Genomic DNA, 26,205 nt, shown 5'->3' with positions numbered 1-26,205 from the left:
CATTGCAAGCCAACCAAACTCTCTTTCAGGGTTCATTTACCCATAAACCCTTCTTCCCAATTGCCTCTAATAGGACATATTGCTGTTTTGGGGGGAAAGAAAGTGCAGAATATAGACTTCAAATCAAAGTGCTAACGACCACTTGTCCCTTAGTGTGTATGTGAGTGCTTCACATGCTCTGCCCCTGTCATTGCAGGTCCTAAAGCATATATAAAATACAAAGCCTGACAGCAGCCATGTGCTCACAGGACCTGTGATGATGTCACTGTCATGTCATCACTCACATGGTCTCTGAGCTTTGCTCCTGATTACATGATAGTGATTTCATCGCAGTTCCTTCACGACACAGGCGATCCGTTTAGAGTCAGGGGTCGCTGGAGTCACGGTGGCGACCCGGCCCCTGCACTCAGGGGGCCCCAAGGCCGCCCTCCGCCATACCCATATGCACATTCAGTGCTTTAATGGCTGGCCTTTCTGTCTGCAGCAAGGCTCCAATCATGCAGCAGGCGGGACGGCCAGCCTGAGAGGAAGCCAGAAGAGCAGGGGGGAGGAGGAGGGAGGCAGTCACATGGGCTGGCAGGGCACAGTGATCATGTGCTGCCCCTGCCTCCAGCTGAACAGAAGCTGCTGCGTCTACCTGTGCTGCTACTACTACATGGAGGAGAAGAGGTCTGGACCCCGGGGTATGTGTATATATATATATATATATATATATATATATATATATATATATATATATATATATATATAATGTGTGTGTGTGTGTGTATCTATCTGTCTATCTATCTAGATATGAAATATCTCTCTCTCTCATATCTAGATAGATAGATAGATAGATAGATATGGGATATCTATCTCTCTCTCTCATATCTAGATAGATAGATATGAGATATCTATCTATCTATCTATCTATCTATCTATCTATCTATCTATCTATCTATCTATCTCTCTCTCTCTCTGTCTCTCTCATAGATAGATAGATATGATCTATCTATCTCATATCTGTTAAGGGGTTAAACCGAACAATAAGTGAACAAGTCAACGATTATTTTTATGCCTGCATAAAATGAACGTCGAACGAAAAGTGAACAATTGTAGTTCGTCATTCAGTCGTTGGTTCGTTTAGACCGAACAATTATTGTTCATTTGAATGATTTTTTTTGAGCGATATCATTCCATCTAAAAGCACCTATAGTCTTCCATTGGGAAGAAGAATTGTAAGGCTGGGTTCACACGGGGCGGATTTGCAGCGGAAATTGCGCGTGGAATTTCATCTCGGCAAATCCGCATGCGGACGCTAATCCCAGGATTAGCCAGCCATGTGGATGAGATTTCTCAGAAACCTCATCCTCACGGGACGGCAAATCTGCTGCAGCTAAGCCATCAGAAGCCGCCTCTGCGGCGCAGATTTGCCGGCCACAGCATGTTCATTTTTTTTTTTACCGCTGCGGTCGCGCTCTCCTCTATGGGAGCGCCGTCCGCAGCGGTAGAGCGAGCGGCCGGGCTGCTTCAAAACCGCTGCGGGTTTTGAAGCAGCGGTTCTCCCGGCGGAAATCTCACGGTTTTTCGCTGCGGTCAAAGCGCGAGATTTCCGTCGGGAATCCGCCTCGTGTGAACCCAGCCTCAGAGTCACTGCGGAAGGGAGGAGAAGGTCATATTTGGATTATGCAGTGAACTTTAGGTTTAGGAATACCCTCTCCGCCCTCTGTCTCTCCCAGCTGGGAGCTACTAGAGGATCCTCCTCCACCTTTCCAATCCATAGATTGCTCAGTTACCCTCTCCTTCTCATGGACTTCTGTCTCTCGCAGACAAACAGCTCTTGGACATCAGAACTGGCTGCTACATGGCCCGAGAGATCCCTCAGTGCAAAGTCCTGCCAGCAGCACTGTGAGCTGTAGGAACATTTGCATGCTTTCATACAGTCGATAATACAGGTCACTGACAGTCATGTATCTCCAAGACTGCAAAAACCAAAAAAGGCAAGAGCAGGCAAGAAAGGTAACTTCATTTTACTTCCCATTCTTCAGCCTTCCTCTTCGTTGACCTTTAGCCCTGTTTGCTTACCTTTCCACTCATTATGATTGTTGCAGAAATAAAAACTCAGGACAGTCATATATTTATATATCAAGTTAAAAATGTGTCTGGTGCTGGGACTCTGAATATGTTTAACCCATGCAAAGCCTTGCCACTCTCTGGGCACGGTTGGCATTGGGATGGGTAGCGAACATGCTTCTGTCAATACTCCATACTGCTGTCAGAGTTACCAGATTAGAAAGTTCTACATGGTGAACCAGACTAGATGAAAACCATCTGCTATATTTTTATGCAAATTTCTTAATTGTTAGGGTACTATATGGAATACTATTTTCCTTTTTTTCATACAATTTATCAATTTTGTTTACCATGTTAGGACTGATCCTGACATTCGTAAGATTGGAATTTTGTTTTACTCCAATAGAAAGTCTGAAACTACAGCTCCCAGGAAGCCGGCCTAATAGGAAATGTACTTCCATATCTTGCACTTTTTTAAGCTTTTTCATAGTATTCAGTGCTTTGATCTTTAATTGCTGTGGAATGAAAAAAAAACTGCAACACAAGCAGTGCGGTCTGACATGCTAATTTATTTTTTTTCCGTCAGCTTCAAGTTATATTTTACTATAAAGTATATATCCACTTTTTTACAGTTAATGTATAGAACTAATCAATCTGCATAAAAAGCCGAGTAAGGCCCCCACAGAGCCGAGAAAAGGAATGAGGTCATATACGTGATGGCGGCATTTCTGATCTTTGGGCGTTCCATCGGAACTCCTCGCCTATTGTTTTCAATGGGGCCAAAAAAACCCATTGCACAGCGTGCAAGGTGCATGCGAGTGCGATGCGAAGTATCCCATTGAAAACAATAGGAAATACTTGCCGATCCTCCAGCACGGCTTTCAGCCTTGTCGGAGGATCGCTTCTTCCCTGAAGTGATGTGAAGCATTTGACACAAAAACATCTCGCATCCGCGAGGACATCGCACGCTCCCGAGTAAGTTATCAGACCGAGTTTCACATCCAGATATCCTGCTCACCTGTGTGAAATTAGCCTAAGGGCTTATTCACATGAGTGTATATCGGCCACTGTTTTCACAGCCGGACAATATACGCTACCATCTGAGCTTTTCACCCGTCCTTTCCCCTCGCCGACTCTCTGCCTGTCTGCCTCTCTCCTCCACTCCGGCTGTTTGCAATGGGAGGGGGCGGGACAGGGGTGGAGCTAAGCTCCAGCCCCTTGTCCACAGCCATCAATGGGAGGGGTGCAATGCTCCGCCCCTCCCACTGCAAACAGCCGGAGGGGAGGAGAGAGGCAGAGAGTCGGTGAGGGGGAGGGAGGGGCGAGGTAGCTCAGATGGTAGCATATATTAGCTGGCCGTGAAAACGGCAGCCCATATACGCTCATGTGACTAAACCCTAACTCCGTAAATACATTATTTTAATCTGTGTTATACTGCAGAGCTGCATTTACAATTCTGAATTCTTCAGAGCTGAAAACTCCCAGGATTTGCATAATCGTAGTGTCATCTTTACACCTAGCAATGTACAGTAATTTGATGTAAAAACCTCTAAGGCCTCATGTCCACTAGCTAAATGGAATTGAGGATTCCGCAGCGGATTTTGCCCATAGGGAATCATTGGCCATCCGCGGTCCATTAAAATGATTTACGCACCCGCGGATGGCATTCTCAAAGAATTGCATTTTTCACTCGCAGGAGAAAAAACGCGGCATGCTCCATTCTGCCGCAGATTCCGCGCGAATCGGCAACATTGCTTTCACATTGATAGCAATGTGTGCAGATATCTGCATGCAAAAAAAAACCATTTAAAGCAAATCTGCGCGGAATCCGCCGCGGAAATCCGCAGCAGATTCTGCGCGGATTGTATTTTTCAAGTGGACATGAGGCCTAAGGCCTCATGTCCACGGGCAAAATAGGATTTAGAATCCGCAGCGGATCACCCGCATGCAGATCCGCATCCCATAGGGATGCATTGACCACCCGCGGGTAGATAAATACCCGCGGATGGTCAATAAAAGTGATTTTTTTAAAAATGGACCATGAAAAAATCCGGACCATGCTCCATTTTCGTGCAGGTCTCCCGCGGGGACGGCTGCTGCAGGCTTCTATTGAATCCTATGGAAGCCATCCAGATCCGCGGGAGACCAAAATCAGAATATACTCACCTGCTCCGGATCTTCACTTCTTCGCGGCTTCATCTTCTCTCTGTCGCGGCCGGATCTTTTTTCTTCGGGCCGGCGCATGCGCGTGGCACGCAACCGACGTGCCGGGCACATCCGCCGGGCCGAAGAAAGAAGATCCGGCCGCGACAGAGAGAAGATAAAGCCGCGAAGAAGAGAAGATCCGGAGTGTGCAAGAGGTAAGTTTATTCTTCTTTTCAGCCCTCATGTCCGCGGGGCAGGAGGGACCTGCTGCGGATTCTCCGTAGCGGGCCTGATTTTCCCCGTGGACATGAGGCCTAAGGGTGGTTTCAATTACCTTGTATGTGCTGCGTGCTTTCCTCAGTGAGAAACCTACAAAAAATCCGCTGCAAATCCACAGTGGCCGAATCCCCACCGACATTCTGTGGATTTGGCTGCAATTTTTGTAGTGGATCTGCTGCAGATTGTAACCCTTGTATTTCTAAGGTTGAAATCCGTAGTATAAATAGGCTTTGGATTTAAAATCTGCAGCATTTTTTTAAAACGTTGCTGATTCATTGCAAATATTTTCCTCTCTATGTGAAGGAGATTTTTACAATTTCCTCCACATAGCTAATACTGTAAATACTGCGGAATCGCTGCTGTAAAGTCCACTGCAGAAACTCTGCAGCATTTCCGGCATGTGTTAAGCCAGCCTCATTCACCTGCTGCATTATATCATCTGAGCTAAGTGGTTGGAGGGTCTGTCTTCACTAGCAGAAACGTCACTGAAGCCTCACGCAGTAGACTAGGCTGTGAGGGCCCTTATACATGGGACAACTTGTGGGGGTGGAAAAGGCTGACCTAGATGGACATTGACTTCTTTCAGCCTAACATACTATGTATGTCTCAAGGAACAAGCATCGCTCTTGAATGAAGGTGTCTCCATTCACAGTAAGCAGGCGGTCGTTCGTAAGTGAACGACTGCCTGTTTAGATGGGCCGATCATCATTCATTTTCCTGGAAGCGGAAACTGAATGTCGAACGAGAAGCGAATGAATTAATGTTCATTATTTAGTTGGTGTATGCATTTACACTGGACGATCATCGGTGTGTGTAAAAGGGCCATTACTCACGATTAGTACTAGATAAGTAATGCAGTGCATACTGCAGTGAAGATAACCCTTTAACTCCTGGGGTGTAAATTTAATGTCCTGGGAATGCTGGGTTTGTAAGGAGCAGGATCAGGGACAACTTATGTGTCAGTTATGACGGCAGCATTTAAATGCCCCGATCGGTGTTCAGGGGTCCCCGAATGCTGCACTCCCTCCACTATGAGATCTTCCTGTAGCACGTCTTGATTGTCTGTCAAAATGCGGTCTAATGTAATACCGTGGTATTACATTACACTGTTTGAGCAATCAAATTATGGCAATTTCAAGTCCCCTATGAGGACTACGAAAACAAGTTTTATTAAGTATTACAGGTAGTGTTTAAAAATAAAAAAAAACACAAAGCCTTTTCCCATATTTATAATTAAAAAAAAAAAAAATCACATTTAAAAAAAGCATATTGCCGCCTCCGTAAAAGTTCAACTAAAGTATCATCATTTATCCGGTATGCTGAACGTGATAAAAAAATGTAACAAAAAGCGATCAAAAAGTCACTTGAATTCCAAAATGGTATCAATAGAAAGTACAAGACATCCCGCAAAAACTGAGCCCTCATACAACTATATGGAGTACAGCAAAAATAAAACTATATACATTTGGTATTGTCGCATTTCTAGTGACCAAAGAGTAAAGTTGGCACATAATTTTTTTCCGCAATGTGTATGCCCTGAAAACAAGACCCAACAATGACAGAATAGCTTTCTTTCCCCATTTCACTTCACACTGGCCAGTATGATATGGGTCCATGAATCCCACCCCCATATTGAGGCGTTTTCATGTCATTGCAGAGTTTCTCCCATTGTTTTAGATGGGAGACTTTGCATAGTGTGCGATGTGACCGTCAGACCCTTTAAAAATAAACAATGGGTGCTGCGATGCGAGAGCACGCACAAGACAGAACATACTGTGCTTTGTTTCCTGCATTGCATCGCATCACAGTGCCTTGCAGGAAGACATCGCTCATGTATATGATCCCATTCAAAAGAATGGGGTTCATTTATGTGCGTCTCACATAAAAACCTTGCACAGTTTTTACATTATATGCTACGTAGTACCATTGAAAAATACAACCCATCCTGCAAAAAACAAGTCCTCAGGCAGCTACATCAATAGAAAAAGAAGTGTTTTTTTTTTCTTTTTTCATTATTTTTTTTTTTCCTCCCACTTAAAAAAAATGCATGGCGTCATTAAGGGTTAATGAAACAGCAACAAGAAACTTTGTTACTACTCTTTCTATACAAATGCACAATAAAATGTTTTTTTTTGCAACATTTGTCCTCCACTTAAAATAAACTTTAAGGGAAAAAATGGAACAAAAACAATACGAAGCTATAAAAGACAATGTTTGTGACAATATGGCGGCACATAAACCCTACAAAGTGTCAGGAAAATCGAATCAATGTGATGTTTGTGTCAAACTGGGCACAGACAATGGCAAATATGTTACATAACATAAAACCATCCATAACTTAGCAACACTGAACTTTCACAGCACTAATATTGTGATGAACGGAGCCCCTAAAGCTATAATACATAGTGTGGGATTTCATAAATGTATGCATTAACCAAATTGAACACTTTTATAGAGGTTGTATTTTGTTGGCACGAGGCAGAGTATTGCCTCATTTGCCTGCTGTTCCCATTACTGAAATAAATATTAGGGAATGCCAACATCTAACTATAACGTGAAGTTAATATTTACCAATTGTCTCGAATCAGTATGCAAACAGTGCAACGTGCAATTTTTCAAATCAGATCAGTTAAAGGCAAAGGGCTGAACATATTCACTTCACTTTATATATAAGCAAGGGCAATATGGAAGTTGTAAAAGCGGTGTCAGTAATATAGAATTATCATAGTATATTACCGATCAGTCTAAAGGCCCATTTAGACCCAACGATTCTCGCTCAAAAATCGCTCAAAGCCGTCTTTTGAGCAAGAATCGTTGGGTCTAAATGCGCGGATATCGTGCAGTTTTCGTTAATGAGTCGCTCATCGTTGTCTTTCAGCAAGCTGAAAGAGAACGATGAGCCTTATCACTGCCGCGGGCTGAGTTCTCAGCGGGATACCACTGATACTATTGTTTCAGCCGGTATCCCGCTCAGAGAGCACAGCTGGAGTATGAAGACGATATTGCTCCAGCTGTGTTCTGCATACCCCGCACGGAGTGCTCAGCTGTATATCAGTTGAGCGCTCCGAGAAGAAAACAGCTGTATGCAGAAGACAAGCAGCCCCGCTCTAGCTGTGTTCTGCATATCCCGCACAGAGCGTTCAGCTGTATACCAGATGTCTTTTGAGCGAGAATCGTTGTGTCTAAATAGGCTATTACACAGTAAAAACAATTAAAGCTCATACGCTTTCCACAATCAGCATGCCGCAACTTGCTGTGATTCGCTTATCCTAATGATAGGCGCATCACGGAAAATCACGGTGACTTTAGGGTTCTCCTGTGGTTGAAATCCCCACCGTTAAGGCGCAACGCCCGTGTACAGGCAGCCATACTCAGTGATGTGTGATCATACCGAAATAGATTTGCAGCTATGATAGCACCAGTGAGGATGCTTCTACACGGGCAGAATTAGCCTGCAGGACGCACCGCATTCTGCTGTAAATTTAACACCAAAATCCAAAGGGCTACCTGCGGATTGTGATGCAGAAATCGAAATGGCTCAAATCTGCTTGCAATTCCGCATAAAAAAATGCAGTTAGACCTGTGGATTTTGGTGTAGAATTCTGCAGCGGCAGAAAAAGCTGTGGGTTGTGGTACATTTTGCAGACTAATTCCAGTCTGTGGAAAAGCTTCCTATGGGTATGTTCACAGGGGTCAGAAATGCTGTGGATTTTGTACAGAGAACTTAGCTGTGGAAAATCTGCAGCATTCCAAGTACAAGCAATGTGGATGGGATTTTAATAGAGATGAGCGAGCATACTTGGATAAGTCAGTTACTTGAGCGAGCATCGCTCATCTCGAGTGACTGCATACTTGTCCAAGCATATGTTCGGAGGCGGCGGAGGTGAGCGTTGGCAAGCGGGTGGGAGCGGGAGGAAGAGAGAGATCTCTCACTCTGCTCCCCGCTCCCCCCCCCCCCCCCGCCGCCCCCGAGCATATGCTCGGACAAGTATGCAGTTACTCGAGACGAGTATGCTCGCTCATCTCTAGATTTTAACAAATTCCATCCACATGCTGCAGAGAAAAGTCCACAGCATAAGCTGACTTGCACTGCGGATTTGAAATCCACAACTTGTCAATTTATATTGCAGATTTTAACCACAGATTTCACTCCTTCAAATGAAGAGGTAAAATCATCGATGAATCTACAAGAAAATCCACATCATGTGGTCCAGATTTTCCACTGAGGAAAATCCACAGCAAATCCTCCATGAGTGAACATACCCTCAAGTTACATTTCCTTGCTGCAGTTACTGTATGTGGTTGAAATCCTACCCGCAGTGCCCATTGGCAGCCTTTTTTTTTCGCAGTAATACTGCCCTTTCATTGGAAAAATTGTGCGACCACTGGTCACTGTGGATGGGCAGGATTTTGATCATATGCAGCTGCTGTAGCATGGTAACCACGTTTTAGGGTGCTAATAACACTCGCACTTCACCAGTAATTACCAAGCTACACCCAGGTTTGAACCTTGAAATAACAGGAAGTACAGGTGCAGCCTGGCAATTAGGGGTAAAACACTAAAGTTAGTTAAAGGGGTTGTCTCGCGGCAGCAAGTGGGGTTCAGCACTTCTGTATGGCCATATTAATGCACTTTGTAATGTACATCGTGCATTAATTATGAGCCATACAGAAGTTATTCACTTACCTGCTCCGTTGCTAGCGTCCCCGTCGGCATGGATCCGTCTAAATTTGCTGTCTTCTGGCGTTTTTAGACGCGCTTGCGCAGTCCGGTCTTCTGCCTGGTGAATGGGGCCGCTCGTGCCGGAGAGCTGGTCCCGCGTCGTCATCGTAGCTCCGCCCCGTCACGTGTGCCGATTCCAGTCAATCAGGAGGCTGGAATCGGCAATGGACCGCACAGAGCCCACGGTGCACCATGGGAGAAGACCCGCGGTGCATCGTGGGTGAAGATCCCGGCGGCCATCTTGGAGAAGGAAGAAAGAAGTCGTCGCAGAGCGGGGATTCGGGTAAGTAATATATATATATATATATATTTTTTTTTTTTAACCCATCCCTTGGGTTTGTCTCGCGCCGAACGGGGGGCCTATTGAAAAAAAAAAAAAAACGTTTCGGCGCGAGACAACCCCTTTAATGCTCGTATACTAGCACTGTAACAGTAGTAGTAGCATTCATAATGATTTTAGTGGCCGCATTGACAAAAGTATCTGCAAATTCTACAGTAATGGTAGTATGAACCGTAGAATGGTAGAGTTGGAAGGGACCTCCATGGTCATCTGGTCAATCCCCCTGCTCAATGCAGGATCACTAAATCATCCCAGACAGATATGGATTTTAGGCCTGGTAGTAGTAAAATTTGTGGGAGCAGTGAAGGTAATTGTTAGAAGGTACTGCAGTAGCAGCAGTGCTAGTACTTGAAAAACAGATGAAACAAAGTTTAACTTGACTTTTAATGCATTATAATAGCTTTCTGTGCATCAGTTTATGTGCCTTTTAACAGCACTGCAAAGGCTTTAAGTTGCTTTTACACAGAACAATTATCATTCAATTGAACAAAAGTGAATGACAATCGCTCAGTCTAAGCAATAGCCAACGACTTGAACGTTGTTCCGTTTAAACACATCTTGATCAGTGTTTCACATAGTATAGGTTTGGGACAGCGCCTGTAGTGGAATGGGTCGGTGAGCGCGCAAGTAATTGTAAGCACATGGATATAAAGGAATCGAGGTTACCTGGTGCCCGTGGGGAAGACCCCGGTGAGGGACCCTACCCACTAGCGCCGGAATCCCCGTCCACTGTAGTACTTCCAAGTGCCTTACAACCCCCGTTGGACCTCCAGTAAATAGATTACAGCTAGAGACTTCGAGGACCCTACCCCTAGAAAGGTGTGGGTAGAAGAACAGTAGGAGTTCCACTTTCTACTGCTAGTGTTTCACATAGGGAATGTGAACCCTGAACGAGAAGTGAATGAATCTGCTTGTCTAAATGCAGCGTCTGAGGAGCGGGCCCACAGCCAAGGACATAGCAGGGTAGATTGAGGCCTTGCTATGGGGCTCTACAATCTCCTCCTTGGGGGTAGCACAGGACCCTTCCAAGTTACTGCTGGGGGATTATCACAGGATAACCTAATCCTTGGTTCACCTTTGGATCCCTTGTCACTCGTGATGCAACCGTTCCGTCCTCTGTGGTGAGTCCAGAATTGCAATAAAATAGCCCATACACAGGGATGACTTTCTGAGCAAAACCGGGAATGGTCGGTAGAGCTCGTTTACTTAAATAAATGATGAACAGTTCACAAACTTTGCATCAGTCAACAGGACGTGGTGTAAACAAATTAGTTGTGTGACAGGGAGGATTCCACAGTCCCAGTTATCTGTGGTGTTCTGCTCCCGGCACTTCTCTCTACCAGTACACACTCACGGATAGAAGGCACACTCAGTGCTGCCTGGTGGTTCCTCTCACTCTCTCTCTTAGTTCTCCATCTTAGCACTGAGGACAAGCATTGGTCCCAGGACAGGCATTAGGCCATCGCTCAGCCTCTTCCATTTTTGGGATCCTCGTAAGATGAGGGACACCTTCTACTACTGAATGGAAGTTCCTTTCACCACAAGATAGGCTCAACTACTGGCCAGACTAGCCAAACTCTTTCTTCTTCTCCCACACTTTGCAAGATAGACTCTCTCTCCACATAGCATCCTTGCAACCACATATATATAACATGATCACGTGACACACAACAAGATATATGTTTCAGACATAATGCAAACGTTAACCCATTTGGTGCTGCAGAGGTGCAATACACATCAAATGCACACACATTGAAGACGCTGACAATACAATTGCACGAGGCAAACACATTCATACTTATGGAGGGGCCCTGTTATTTCTGGGCCACTACATAAACAGACTGCATGAGCGCAGACAAGCTAGTGATGACATCACCAGCTCATTCGCTTATGTTAACAGGAATCGTGCCTTATAAAAGGAGCCTTAGTTGTGATAAGATAACAATAGCTTTCCAGTTGCTGAAGATGAGATAACTTGTCCAAGAGAGTTATCACAGGCCAGTTAAACATTGCTCCATCTGTTGTTGTACTTGTGATGGTGGAGTTCAAGCTATGGTACTATATGTAATGGATTCAGCAGTTGAAGGGAACCTGTCACATTGTATTTGCAGTCCTATCTGTGAGAAGCATATTATACAACAAGAGGAGCTGAGTAGATTTATAAAGTCTTGTAGAAATTTTTTCTTCAAATCCTTCCTCTTTCCGTACTTAGGCCTCATGTCCACGGGCAGGTTGGATTCCGCATGCGGGAGCCCGCAGTGGAATCCGACCCTGCCCGTGGCCGAGGACCCTGCATACCCATCCAGGTCTTCTTTTTTCTGTACCGCAGATGTGTGCGAAAGTGCTGGTGTAGAGTTTGTTTTTTTACACATGCGCAGTAGAGTTTGTTTTTTTTCAAACTCCTGCTTTCCTGCGGAATCCACGGCCCGTCTGCAAGGTCAATGACTTCAATAGCAGCCGTCCGTGCGGGAACCACACTGTAATGGTGCAGGATTGATCCCATTCACTTACACTTTTTACCTATTCCTCTGATTTACACTTGGCCCTGATGTCAGCACTAGGCAAATGCAGTAAATTAAACTGTATACGCCCATGGGATTTCAGCTGCTACTGCACATGTCAGACAGCAGGGGGAGTGTGAATCACACAAGAATCAGTGTGATTAACAAGCCATGACTCCATATCTTGGCCTGCTGTGCCCACTCTACTGACTCCAGGTAGCTAATTAGAATACAGAGCAACCCCTATCTAAACTTATTTTCTTTCACAAGTGTCACCCTGGCAAGTTTACCAAGAGCATAGTTGGAATAGTGTTCAAAAGTCCTATTCTACCATGCCCTTGGTTTACTACCCCATAATTGTCAGTGCCAGAATGATTTCAATGAGAGCTGCGCCTGCAATTACAAGCGTTGGCCACTACACAGAGGTCGGAGCAGTGGCTTTCGCTCTGGTCCCTGTGTATCCCGTACTGCCTGGAAAACCTCTTTAACTAGCAGTTCCCTTTAATTTTATTACACTAAATGTACCTTTACATGAAGCAACTGTCATTCACATAGTCACTCAGAAAGGTCATTGAAATATATGAACGGCATTGGTTTACTTTTACACAGACAATGATTGTTGGTTAGTTGTTTGCTGAGATATTGTTCTTAACCCTTTGCAATCCAATTTTGGATTCAGGGTTTCCTAGGGGTCTTTTTTCTTTCTGCCATTATACAATGGCGCCATCTGCTGGCTAGAGCCAGTAGTGCCATATTGGACATGCTGGAAAGGCCCCCGACAACAGAGCAGCCAGTAATATACAGTAAGAATACCCTGCCGGACGTCTTCCTACATCGGAGCCGTACAGCCTTCAATCAGAATGACGTTAGACAGTGGATTGGAAAGGGTTAAAGGGGATCTCCATGCAAACTAGTGTGCAAGTCATCCATATAGAAACAACTGACTTGGACACGAGACAGGAAGTGACAATGCAGTTTGATCAGTGTAGCAGAATCCGCACCCCTGGTGAGACATATCCAGGCGACTGGTGGTTACTTGAATTAGGTATTGGCCGCGGAGGAGGGCATAGCCAAAGGTAAGCCCTGTTCAGTGCAAGCAGAAGCAGATTTATCTTGGAGAAGTACCATTGTGCTGTTAGAGAAAGGAGGGTTGGAGAAGTTGTCTCCTGTCCCAATACTGCCACACACGCACTGCTGCCTCTTCAGAAGCTCCTCGGATAGACGATAATAATGTTTATGCCTTCTTTATGAAAGCGGGTACCAGCTTGTTGTTAGTCCCTAAATGCAGGGACCTTGAGAGACTTTCCTGCTTCTATTCTCCAGAGTACAAACAAAGAATTGTCTGTTTACTATTAGTTCACGTAACATCCATGCATCAATTACCTCCGGATACCCAGATGAAACACTACATATTTTTGCTTTCTGCTTGCAAAAGAGATGTGTGACTAGTTCATCAGCTCCCGCCACCACCCGCTGATGATTCAGAGCATCAGCCGCAGCCATTTTCTAAAATGGGGGGGGGGGTCTAGGTGTCTCTGTCCCTCTCTACAACTGTCGACACCTGATGGTTCTCCGAACTTCACTAAGAACTAGCAGCAGGGCCCCTATGCCCTGAAACCGTGGAGGGCCCTTACCCCACCCTGAAGAATCCACCCCCATATGGTCTCCTCTTCATGTGCCTATTCACAATTTTATTGCAGCGAAGCTGGATTTTATGTAAGTCAAAGCTCTCAGAAAACCCATTTAACCAATTTATGGTGGTTGTATAGTCAATCAAAATACCATTTGAGTAAGACTAGAGCTACACATTGAGTTTGGCCACTTCACATCACTCAGCCAAGAGTCGCCCCACCTGCGTCGCATGTAATGTCAGTAAATGTGGTCATGTTATGATTCAAAAGACATGTCACAACCAAAATTGCTATGTAGCTGTAGCCTTATGGTTTTTTTTGTAACATTCAGTATTACCCCAGTGCTACTGGAATGCCCAGCCTCATCTTTACAGCAAGTTACAGCCACCTTGTGGTTTTCCACAAAAGTAATAGATTCACCAATGTGTGTTGTTGGGTCTGTTTGCCAAAAGTTTTTACCCTCCCTAATTGAGGATCCGTTATCTTGTCTCCTCTAACTATGGCCAGCTGTGCACTTCTCACATAGCCAAGCACACACTTCAATATTTGTCTAGAGACGGATTGTCGATTGGCTGTGGATATCACGTGCATTGTGATCGCTGGCAACGTTGCCGTATTTTTCAGTACTTTGTTTTTAGTAAGGCATTAACCAGGTTCTAAGCAACATGTATGTCCCATAGAGAAGTGAGGGGTTTATATTCCTAGTATGATTTAGTGAATCTGTTTGAACAAAAACACATCAACCTCATATGTAACAGTATATATAAATACTATAGGTTCCTAAATATCATACAATTTAAATAATGATCCTTTTATAGAGGAAAATTAACCCATTTCTGACATCCTTCATACATGTACGGTAGAAGCTGGAGGGGCATGATGTGGTGTGTGCTTGTTTTGGTATCTAAGTGGTTAGACAGAGGGAGGGAGATCCCTCTGTCCCCCGATTGCTCCCCCCATGATGTGATATCCTGGCAGCAGTACAGCTAATTACTAGCCAAAGCAATTGATTGCAGCGGTCTCATGTCCCCGTTATTGGTGAAGTCATTGCTGCAGCAGAAAGTACAGAGTAGTGGAGTGGGCACTGTTGAAATTGATGCAGTGTAGGATTGGGTGGGATGAGCATGCCTTCTTTTATATGTTTCCACCATGCTTAGCGGCTTTCCAAACATTTTTTTTTTGTCTGGACAACCCCTTTGACTCTGTAAGAAGAGTCTTGTCCAGGTATTACACAGATGAGCCACTGATTTCAGTAAGAACGGTATAATGCTACATTCCATCAGTGGTGGCACTTGCTGCCAAGCTTTCCACTGCACATTGTAGCTTGTCAATTGCGCTTCTATCTAAAGAGATTTCCAAAACAGACAACCCTTTGAACACCTTGTAGAATCATAACTAGCATATTCACCTTACTGATCTTGCTGGCACTGCAAGTACTTTCTTGTCAGCTTTTAGAAATATCACTGGGGAGATTTGACCATAAGCCACACTCCATCGACCTAAGCCATGCCATCCTTTACCATTCAATGTCATTATTGCATCCTGTATTTCCTTATATATAAAAACTAATACACAGGAAATTTGAGGCAGTTGCCTACAGCAAGCAGATAACAGCTGTAATTTGCTACAGTTATAATGTGGTAGGATCAAAAGACGCCAAGGCAGATTCTTCAAAAATTATAGCTTCCGTAATATATATCAATATGGAATCATTTCCCAAGACTGGACTGTGGACCGAAGACAACATAATCTCTTATACAATCCACACAAAGACATTCCTTCATTATCTAAAGACAGACTGATTGGAAACATTTCACCACAGTATTACACAGCAGTAACTCTGTAACCCTAAAGTTGCAATCTCATCCTCTTCCTTACTTGCATTAACTCTTTCATATCCAAATCTCAGCTACCACATTCCCCCCTTCAATGGTCAATATACCTATAGAGTTAATTTGGTACTGGTGTTTATCTGGTGTTCACACGGAAAATCTTATGACGTCGTGGTTATGTTAGAGATACTGAGGAAAAAAATACGTTCACCATTTTGCATGGTTCTTTGCGTTACCGAGGAAACACCATGTGGAGTAACCATGCGACATTTCCTTTATATAAAATGACATCAGGAAGTGAGAGAATTAGATAACGTACGTAAAATTTCGACGCCAATTCTTTTGTGCTTAAAATTGAATAATGGAGTTGGGACCCATTAACTTTTCATATTTATGACATAATCAATGCTCGTACCAACTTTCATGTTTCTACGACATCGGAAAGTTGGAGAATTAGTGGCGAGTCAATCAGTGAGTGAGTCAGTGAGGGCTTTCGTCTTTATATATAGGTAGATTTCTTCAATAACTTTCCCTTCATTATCAATCTGGAGACAGCAGTTTGTAAGATTAAATTTACCACATACACCTGCTAACTGATAATCTAAACCCAAGCAATTCTGCTATATGTCAGAGTGTATCTGATTATTCTGTTTTGCAAATATCCTTAAAGCTTTTGTGCCTCCCAGGTCAAAACTCCAGGCTTGGGAATCTCTGTGTGTCAGGCTATCACTGCAGTTTTCAGGGTCCTTGTGTGGAGTCTGCCTCTACTGACTCTGTATTGCTAATCTCTGCAACTTTTTTTACATGGTTTTCTTCAGTCGCAACTTCTGAGGACTCTTTTACTTGCTGTCTGAACTGGGTCCTAGACCTTTCTAGTCTCTGAACCTTCCTTTCAGCAACAAGACTATTCGATACCCAGTGTTTTAGCTTCATGCTTAATTTTTTGGCAAACCTTTGAAACGCCACCTTTTTTTCTGACACCACTTTCACACAGCTCTGCCTGCACTCTGCCACCTTCATTGCTTTTTACTTCTAGGGCTTGAAGCCACTTTTCTACCGTGTTTCTATTGTATTCAGACTTGCACTTGTCTTTCAATAGGACCTTCACTTCATGGATCAGCCCAGTACACTCACTTTGCAAAGCCTGTTTGGCCTTTTCCAAGGTTTCTTTTATTTTTTCAGTTTGGTATAGTTGTTTAGTCAGCTTCCGTCCTTTACGGTCAATTTTGCATAATAAGGAGAAATTACTCCAGAGATTCCAATTATGTCGAACCATCCAAGTTTTTAAAAAATCGGTTTAAACAAAAAGGATATCCAAAGAGCCATCAGCAATAACAAAAGCTCAAAACCAGAAAAAAAATCCTCGTATCCAAGAAGACAAAAGATAGTAAAGTTAAAGCAGTCAGAAACTGGCGACAGAAATTAATTTTAAAAAATTTAAAATCTTTGAAAAAAAATAAAAGTAGTAGAGCAAAAAAACTAGAAAATTTGATATTGTAGTAATTGGACTGACCCATAGAATAAATTATCATATGTCATTTTTGTTGCAGTTCGTACGCAATAGAAACAAGACGGACGCACTCAAATATAACGGAATTTCATTTTTTTCCATTTTACTCCACGTAGAAGTTTTAAAAAGTTTTTAATTACATTATATGGTAAATTAAATAGTGCCATTGAAAAATACAACTCATCCCCCAAAAAACAAGCTCTCAGACATCTGCGTCGATGGATAAATAAAAAAGGTACAATTTTTTAAAAGTGGGGTGGAAAAAACAAAAATGGAAAAAAAAGGGTTGCATCCTTAAGTGGTTAATTACGTATAAACGGTATAGAATGATATTGGCCATGCTGGTGTAAGACCGGTTTCATATCTGCATCAGAACCACCGGCCAGAGATTCTGTCACAGATCCAGCTCAAACTACAGGAAGAATAAGCGCTGCATGCATGCAGCGCTTTTTCTTCCATCCAAAAGCCGAGCAGCTGGCCGGAAAGCAGACGGACCCCATTATAGACAATGAAGTCCGACCGACACTGTTCGATTCCATCCAGAGACGAATCCATTTGGCCGCAGAGATTCCCCTTCCCTGCTTCTTGAACAGAACTCCATGTAAGTTCCCTCGTTTGAGACGCTGACACCTCAGAGGTGTGTTACAATATATAGACATTTCGACCTTGTGGGCACCCAGAGCATGGACCTGCTGTTCTGTGCCTACATGAGAGACCCTGACAGTAAGACCACCTGCACACGGGCGGAAATCCCGCGGGATTTCCGCCGCTCAAAGCCTGCATAGGATTGCATTAACAAACGCAATCCTATGCAGACGGCCGCGGTTTGGCCGCGCGGCAAACAAACCGCGGCATGTCCTGTTTCTGTGCGGGGCTCGCGGAGCCCCGCACAGAAACGTCACTCACCCGGCCGCAGGCTCCGGTCTGCGCATGCGCCGGCTGCCCGGCAGCCGGCACCTGAAAGAGCCGGGGCCGCCGGGCGCGGGTGAGTACGCGCTCGTCCCTGCAGGCGCATGGGTCGGGTCCCGCGGCGAGAATTCTCGCCGCCGGATCCGACCCGCTCGTCTGCAGGAGGCCTAAGAGGTCCCATAACTTTCCTGGTACCTGCGCAAACATTTTTTACAAATAGGATAAAGAATTGTCATTACAATCTGCAACTATAAGAACTGCATACATTTATTTAGAGCCCAGTACCATTTGGGGTATATTCAATTACTGCAAGCATGTCTACCCCTAATATGTTGACTGTGCAGGTCTCTGCCATCAAAAAAAGTGACACTTTAAGTAAACCCTTATCACTAATTTAATTCTGTTTATAATGTATCTATCAGGCTTGTCAAGTACATAATTATCTTATTTTAGCATCATAGTTCAATAGTATTCAAAGAAGTAGAACCCAATATTTTGAATACAGCATATTCTTGTTTTGTATGCATCACGAACTTATACACACATTTTTCTCTTTGCTAGACTGGTCTGTATTGAGGAGAGGCAAAACCATTACATGCTATTCTTCTCTCCCTTCCCTTACTTCTAGCTCCACCCATTGGAGTCTGGGTCCCTGTTTAATCAAATCCTTCACACTACACGGATTCCGCAAATCAGATTCGCTCATAGACATTGGGCCTTAACAGTGATAGGGGGGTCTAGAGAGAATACATATGCAACAACCACACACATTATAAGGTCAGAAGAGAAGAGTGCCTTTGTTAATAACCACAAAACAACAATGTTTCTCATTGCAATGAGAACACACCTGACAAAAGAATTGTCACAATTCATAAAAATCCATCTTGACCTCTGGAGATTTGGTGATCCCGGACACCTTGTGAGAGGTTGTCAAGCCCATAATGCATCACGGAAGACTAGTCATCAATAAACTTGAGGTACCTGTGGCTAAACACCAAGTAGTGTGGCCAGGATTTTGAAACAGACATAGGGAGAGCTATTATGATACTGATTGGTTGGGTAGTAGCCATCTGAGAGGCCTTCCGTTGAGGATAGTAAATATACTTAAAGTGCCCGATTGTTCAAGCAACTCCTTATGGCCAATGGATAGCCTGTGTGATTGACTCTGGGTTGGAGATGACCACCAAGTCCAATCAGCTTTTCAAACCCACTTCCAGTGGTAGGGTACTTTGAAGACTCTGTGATTCAGTATGATGGCAGTGAACCCTCTGGCCATTCCAGTGGAGGATATCAAGATAGACAGTGATCTTTTTGATTACTGAATGCCAGAGTTATAATTTGAAGCTGCTAGGTCCCAATGGAAAACCTGTAACAGAATCTCCAAATAAAATTCTTAATTCATGGCAGTGATCTCTTTATATGGGAAAGAGACTTTCCCAACCACATGACTGCAGCAAGAGATATTTTCCAAAGCTGAATATGATTTACCTTGACCGCTTCAGTAGGCTTTTACAATTAAGCAACACAGAGGGGCCAGCCACTGGTGGGGTGGGCATCAAGCTGTGACTTTCCAAAAGGTTGCTGGGGTAAAGAAGCTGTCATGAAAAGCGTGGAAGATGGCTATCCTGAGATTTGTGGCTGAAATGCAGAATGTTTGCCGGGCTGACCAATGGTGCTGAGAACAGCATCTGTTAAGCATGGGGTAAAAATGTAAGGCGTGCTCATGAATAAACTTCCTACATCATGGACTAGCACCCATTTAACAATAGTTCCCTTGTTTCTGTGCACTTGAGCTCTTTGATGCACAGTGAAACTAACTGGACGTTCGTGCTGTGTTTATTCATTATGCCAGTGTATTAACATACTTTTATTTGCGGGTCCTGTGCCTTTAAAAGTTGTAATGTTTACTCTATGTGCAAACTGGCATGCTGGGTCGGTGAGATCTCAGATCATGAGCATGGAGCTGCACGGGTTTTGGCATGCCTCGAGGAGTTAGTAGAGTGTGTGTACTGAGAGCACACAGAGAGCCTGTCCGGTAGATACCAGCAGTGGATGTGACAGACTTTGCACCTGAAATCTGGGGAAGGTCTATGGAAAGGAGTCGCTGAAAAGGCAGCGACCTTGTGAATCCGGCAGACTGTTTTCAGCACCAGACAATTATTATTTTGGCGTGCCAAGGAGAGTGCTCTGTGTATAACCACTTCCAGTATGTTCCTGTACTCAGGAAAGAAGAAAGACTTTAAGCAGAAATGCAGTCCTAAGCTCACGACCTGAAGGTTGTAAGTTCAATCCCCACATGGTTCAGGTTGCCGGCTAAAGATTGACTGAGACTTCCATCCTTCCGAGGTCAGTTAAATAAGTACCCAGCTTGGTGGGGGGTAAAAATAAATTTCTTGAAAGCACTGTGGAATAAATTGGCATCTGTGCTGGAATCCATGGAGAAATAATGCCTTGTTAATAGGACCTTAGTTTGATCAGAGACTGAGCAAGTGCCAAGCCCACTGCGAGCCTGCATTTATTAACACTTTCCAATCCACTGTCTGACGTCTGAAGACATTCTGATTGAAGGCTGTACAGCTCCGATGTCGGAAGACGTCCGGCAGGGCATTCTTACTGTATATTACTGGCCGCTCTGTTGTCGGGGGCCTCTCCAGCATGTCACATACCACAGTACTGGCTCTAGCCAGTAGATGGCGCCATTGTATAATGGCAGAAAGAGAGAACCCCCTAGGAAAACCCGAATCTATAAATTTGGATTGCAAAGGGTTAAGTGCTTTAAGCTGCCCTTTCAGCTTAACCCTGCATAAGGACATGGCCTATTTTGGGCTTAAGGACGCAACGATTTTTGGCAGATTTTTATCTCCATTAAAGCCATAACTTTTTTATTTTTTCGTCGACATGCCTGTATAAGAGCTTGTTGTTTTGCGTGACGAACTGTAGTTTTTAGTGGTGCCATTTTGGGGTACATAGACTATATTGTAAAACTTGCATAATTTTTTTTATGATAGCAGGGAGAGAAAACGCATCAATTCTGCCATAGATTTGTTGCTTTTTTGTCTTAGTTTGTTTTTACAGTGTTAATTATGCAGCATAAATGACACAATGCATTTTTTTCTGCGGATCAGTACGATTACAATGATACCAAAATTCTTATACTTTTTTTTTTTGGTTTTTCTACTTTTCTGCAATGTTTTGGAAATGTTGTTTTTTTTCTAAATCGCTGCATTCAAAGTCCTATAACTTTTTTATTTTTCCATGGAAAAAAGCTCTGTGAAGGCTTATTTTTTGCGAGACGAGCGGTAGTTTTTATTGGTAGCATTTTGGGGTACAAACAGCTTTTTTGATAACTTTTATTGCATTGTTTAGGGAGGTAACTTTTGATAACTTTTATTGCATTGGGAGGTAAAATGCTAAAAATTAGCATTTTGCCTCAGTTTTTTAGAGTTTGTTTTTTTTACGCCTTTGCCAGGCAGGATAAAAAGCCTGTGCGACTTCTTGTACGAATCATTATGGTCATGACAATTTAAAATATATGTGATTTTAATTTTTTTTTGCTAATATGAGAAAAAGCACAAAAAAGTGTTTTTTTTTTACATTTTTCTTTTTTGTACATTATTTTTGTTTTATACCATTTGTGCCCCTGTGGGGGACTTACATCATAACACTGATGATCTCTATGATAAGGCATTGCAGGACTTGTTACAGCAATCATAGGCGCAGTCAATACAGGACGCCGGTATCTGGCGTTTTGTTGCCATGGCAACCAGTCGGGCTCTCCGCGATTATATCGCGAGAGTCCGATGACGTCACAGAGAGAGCACGCTTTCTTTGTGAATCCTTCCAATGCAGCGATCTACATAGATTGTGGCAGGGATTGGGTTAACAGCGGGGGTCGTTGCTCCGATGCACCCCCATTGTTGCAGCGGGAGGCCGGCTATCAGTGACAGCCGGCTCCCGCTGCCGGATAGCGCGAGATCTCTTATGATCTCGCGCTATCCCCAGGACATAAGTTGCGGGAAGTACCCTGCTGCCAGGACGTAAACTTACGCCCTGGAGTGGGAAGGGATTAAAGGGGTATTCTGATCTCAGCAACTACATCTGCCAAACTGTGTAACAAATTAAGGCCTCATTCACACGAGGATGTGCATTTTCATGCTAGCCGCACGTGGCCGAAAATCGTGATAGAAAATAGCAATGTAATCTTGAAAATTAATTTGCGTTCTCTTGTTCATTCAAGTATCGCGTGAAAAAAATGTGGCAGCGCGAAATAGCTAAGATAGAGCCAGCTGTTTTCTTTTCCCGGCATCGGACGCAGGTAAACTCCCTCCCCTTCCATTTTTTTTCAGCACCCATAGGAGTCTATGGGAGTATCCAGCTTTTTTTGTCAAAAGATAAGTCATGACGTATATCTTGAAGATGCGGGAAAAATCAGCGACCAAAAAATGGTTGGAAATTCGACGATTTTACAGTGCAGTTTTTTTATGCGGCCAAAAATCGCCCATGTGAATGAATGCCGACGTTTTATCGTGGCAAAATAGCCACGTAAAAAGTCATGTGAATGAGGCCTAAGACTCCAACCACCAAGCTGTGTGCCTATTAAAGGCAGCAATCGCCAAGGTATGTGCCACTGTTTATAACCATTATGCATTGTGACCCAGCCAGAGTAAGGTTCAGTTCCATTGAACTGTGCGTGTCCGCCTGCATTACCACACCATCCGCAAATAGAGTCAGGATTTAGGCACACACACCAAAGCTGCAGGCTATTATTGTACCTTGACGCCACCAGAACTGGTGGGTGTGCACAAGGGAAAGACTGTTTGACAGCCAGGTGACACCCCGTTTGTCATTGGCTGCAGGGTGTGCTCACCGTGCTCAGACTCACAGGTCCTGGCAATGATTAATCACTCCGGCCTCAGTTTTCCCAGGTGTGCTGGTCCACTGGTGCAGGACCACAAGCAGCAGGACGCAGGAGGAATGTGAGCGGTGTCTAGAGGAGCGCCTTTCTTAACTAGGAGGCAGCAGCCCATTGGATGGAGGAGCGGTGTTCCGACTACGCATTGTGACTGCTTGCCAGGAAGCTGCATCAGTACCTATGCTAACAGTCACAGTGCTGCCAGTAGCACACAGTGGAGACTGCCGGGGACACTCACAAAGATCTGTGGGTACCGGGGACTGTGTTACAGGCTGAGGGGACGCTGATGGCAGTCAGCCGCCCTGGAGCACAGTGAGTGGGAAGAAGGAGGCAGAGGGGAAGAGTCACAGTGGGACGTGCACCTCTAGTCCTTCTGCAGCAACGCAGTTACTTGTGGACCGCGCACCGCTGTACCCCCCTGCCTCCTGTCACTCACGCAGGCTCACTTAAGTGGCTCAGTCGGCGATCCTGCGCTAACAGCCTCCTTACACCGCCACAGTGCTCCAGTCCTGCTGCAGCCCCCCCCCCCCCCATTAGCCGCTGCATCCGCTCACTGACTGCCAATACCTGTGAGGGCAGTGCGGCGTGCAGCCAATGACAAAAAGGGGGTGTCACCTGGCTCTCAAACACTCTTCCCCTTGTGCACACCCACCAATTCCAGTGGCGTCAAGGTACAATAATACCCAGAAGTACTGCAACGCATTATTGTAGTGATCAGAGCATTTATAGTCCAAGACCCTTACAGGGACATAAAAGTTGTAAAAAAACAGAAACATTTTCTGCACACGTTCCCCTGTTTGTATAAAAAAAAGACAAGAGTAAAAAAAAAACAACACATATTTGGCATCATCATATCTGTTATGACCAGTACAGTAAATTGAACACTGTTTATCCTGCATAGCAAACACTATAAAACCTCCTCTAAAAATAGAGGCAAAATGCTTATTTTTGCTAATTTTGTTCAATTTTACCCCCAAAAAACACAATAAAAGTAATTAAAAAAAACAAAATATATGTACCCCAAAATGCTACCAATAAAAACTACAGCTTTTCATGCAAAAAAGCCCTCGTAGAGCATGGAAAAATAAAAATTTATGGGACAATGCATGCCATCATGGAATAAAGAAATTCCGAAAAAAGGCTCTTTATTGAGCAAAACTGAAAAAAACGAAACAAAAAAATAATTATGGTATCATTGTAATTGTACCAGCCCGCAAAAAAGATTTATCATGTCATTTATGCTGCATGATTAACCCTTTCCAATCCACTGTCTGACGTCTCAAGACATTCTGATTGAAGGCTGTACAGCTCCGATGTCGAAAGACATCCAGAAGGGTATTTTTACTGTAGATTACTGGCCACTCTGTTGTCGGGGCCTCTCCAGCATGTCCCATACTGCAGTACTGGCTCTAGCCAGCAGATGGAGCCATTGTATAATGGCAGAAAGAGAAAGCCCCCTAGGAAACCCTGAATCCAAAATTGGATTGCAAAGGGTTAAGGCCTCATGAACAAGGTTTTACCGATTTTGTAAACTGTTTGTCTGCCAGCAGAGACCGCTTATGGCTGTGAATGTACTGCGCATGGCCACGTATCACACGCACATGCACAGTGTGATTTATTTATTTTCAAGTCTCCGCTCTGTTTCAGAGCAGGGATGCGTATGAAAACACTGCCCAATATGCAATGCATTACAGGGCTCACACTGCGTGGTACGCAGAGAAATAGAGCATGGTGCGATCTATTTCTCGTTGTGTTTTCACAGTGTCCACACGCCGGTGTGCATGGATCAGTGAAAATCCATTGACTTTCATTGACTCTGTTCACCACGTATCATGCGCTGAAAAGCTGGTTGTCAGCATGAGCAAAAAACGGCATCTTGGTAACTCTCTCTGAACTAAAAGATTCAAAAACTTTTATAGTACATGATATGTAACCAAAAATGGCACCAATAAAAACTATAGATTTCCATACAAAAAATAGGCCACATCACTAAGGGGCTAATGAATAAAATAGAAATTATACTGAATCAATTTCTTGCTATTGCGCATGAGTAAAGAAAAAAAAAAAGTTAGGTCCTGCCCAAACTTTTTTCGCACATAAGACTAACACAAGAATCCTGCTGATCATAACAAAACTATTGAAATCAATGGTTTCAATTCATCACGCTCTGTGGCTATGATTTTCACACCGTGAAACGTGACAAAAGCCCGGCCAAGTCCTCAGTTAAGCTACCTACCTCGGCCTGATATTGCGCGATTTACCTGCGGATGTCAGGCGGTTTACAGGCAAAAGGCACCTCAAATCGCATCTGTGAAATTCTGATCCACTTGTGCGAGTTTCAGGCACGATAGAGGATCAGAAGTGTATCCTATAGATTTCAATAAGAATCCATGCATCGCACAACATGCCAGGCATTAAAGGTCCCATTACAATCAATGGCCAATGCTTTCCAAGGAACACGAAAAGTTAGGATGCCACGATTTTTTCCCCGCACTGCGATGCGGGAAAACATCGCTCATGTATATGACTCCATTCAAAATAATGGGGTTCATATTCGTGCAAGATTTTCTTGGGCGTGGGAAGCCAGCCTTCGTAGAGGAAGGTAGTCCTACAGCACATTCTTACTGTCTGTAATGAACAGCCTGATTTCCCATTTGTCAGTCTTTTCGGATTCTCATATATATTTTCTTCTAGTTATTTGACTCTGCTGTTACAAATCTTGCTTGTGGATATTCTTGTATAAGGCCAGCTTCACACGGACATGGGCACAATTGCGCGCACCTCTTTGCGTATATTACTGTTTTCTGCCCACAGGGCATGTTCATTTTTGTGTAGCAAACAAACACCGATTGAAATGGCTAATCAGTTTCACATGGCTTCACACGGCCGCATTTGCGTGCGCAATACGCAGAGAATAGAACCTACCTACTAAAGTGGGTTTGTTTGTATGAGCATTTTGGCCGCGCAAAAAAAGATACACAGGAAAATGTTCTATTTGCGCACCAAACGTCCCCATATAGACGTCCATGTGTTTGGCAAAAGCATTGACTTTGTGTGTAGATGTGCAGTAAATACACAGGTTTTCTGCGTGTGTCATGTGCAATTACACAAGCCCATTGATTTCAATGGTTTCTTGCCGTGTGTAATGTGCACCGAGATAGGTCGCATAAACCTTGCGCGAATTTGAACCCCATTCTTTTGATTTCAAGTGTCAAAACTGCATTAATGCTGAAAAGTTAAGACAAAACTTTAAATAGGACAGCTAGTAGAGTATAAAGGCCCATTTACACGGAGCGATGATCGCTCAAAGATCGCTCAAATGACAGTATGAGGCTCTTTCCCACGAGCGCATATACGGCAACGGCGTTTTT

The 26,205-nt window shown here is 43.9% G+C and overlaps 1 protein-coding gene across 1 annotated transcript in view; it reads left to right on the top strand.

Moving 5' to 3' along the window:
- Window positions 1-1,860: 1,860 nt before the first annotated feature.
- The window catches only part of LOC136631406 (insulin-like growth factor III), a 35,278-nt gene continuing 10,933 nt past the window's right edge, over window positions 1,861-26,205 (top strand). The window contains exon 1 of the mRNA XM_066605687.1: window positions 1,861-1,998. Coding sequence (XP_066461784.1) covers window positions 1,948-1,998 — 51 coding nt within the window. The 5' untranslated portion in view covers window positions 1,861-1,947. The remainder of the gene's footprint in view (window positions 1,999-26,205) is intronic.

The sequence above is a fragment of the Eleutherodactylus coqui genome, chromosome 6 (genome assembly GCF_035609145.1).
Source record: "Eleutherodactylus coqui strain aEleCoq1 chromosome 6, aEleCoq1.hap1, whole genome shotgun sequence".
NCBI lineage: Eukaryota > Metazoa > Chordata > Amphibia > Anura > Eleutherodactylidae > Eleutherodactylus > Eleutherodactylus coqui.
This window is presented reverse-complemented; position numbering and strand designations above follow the sequence as displayed.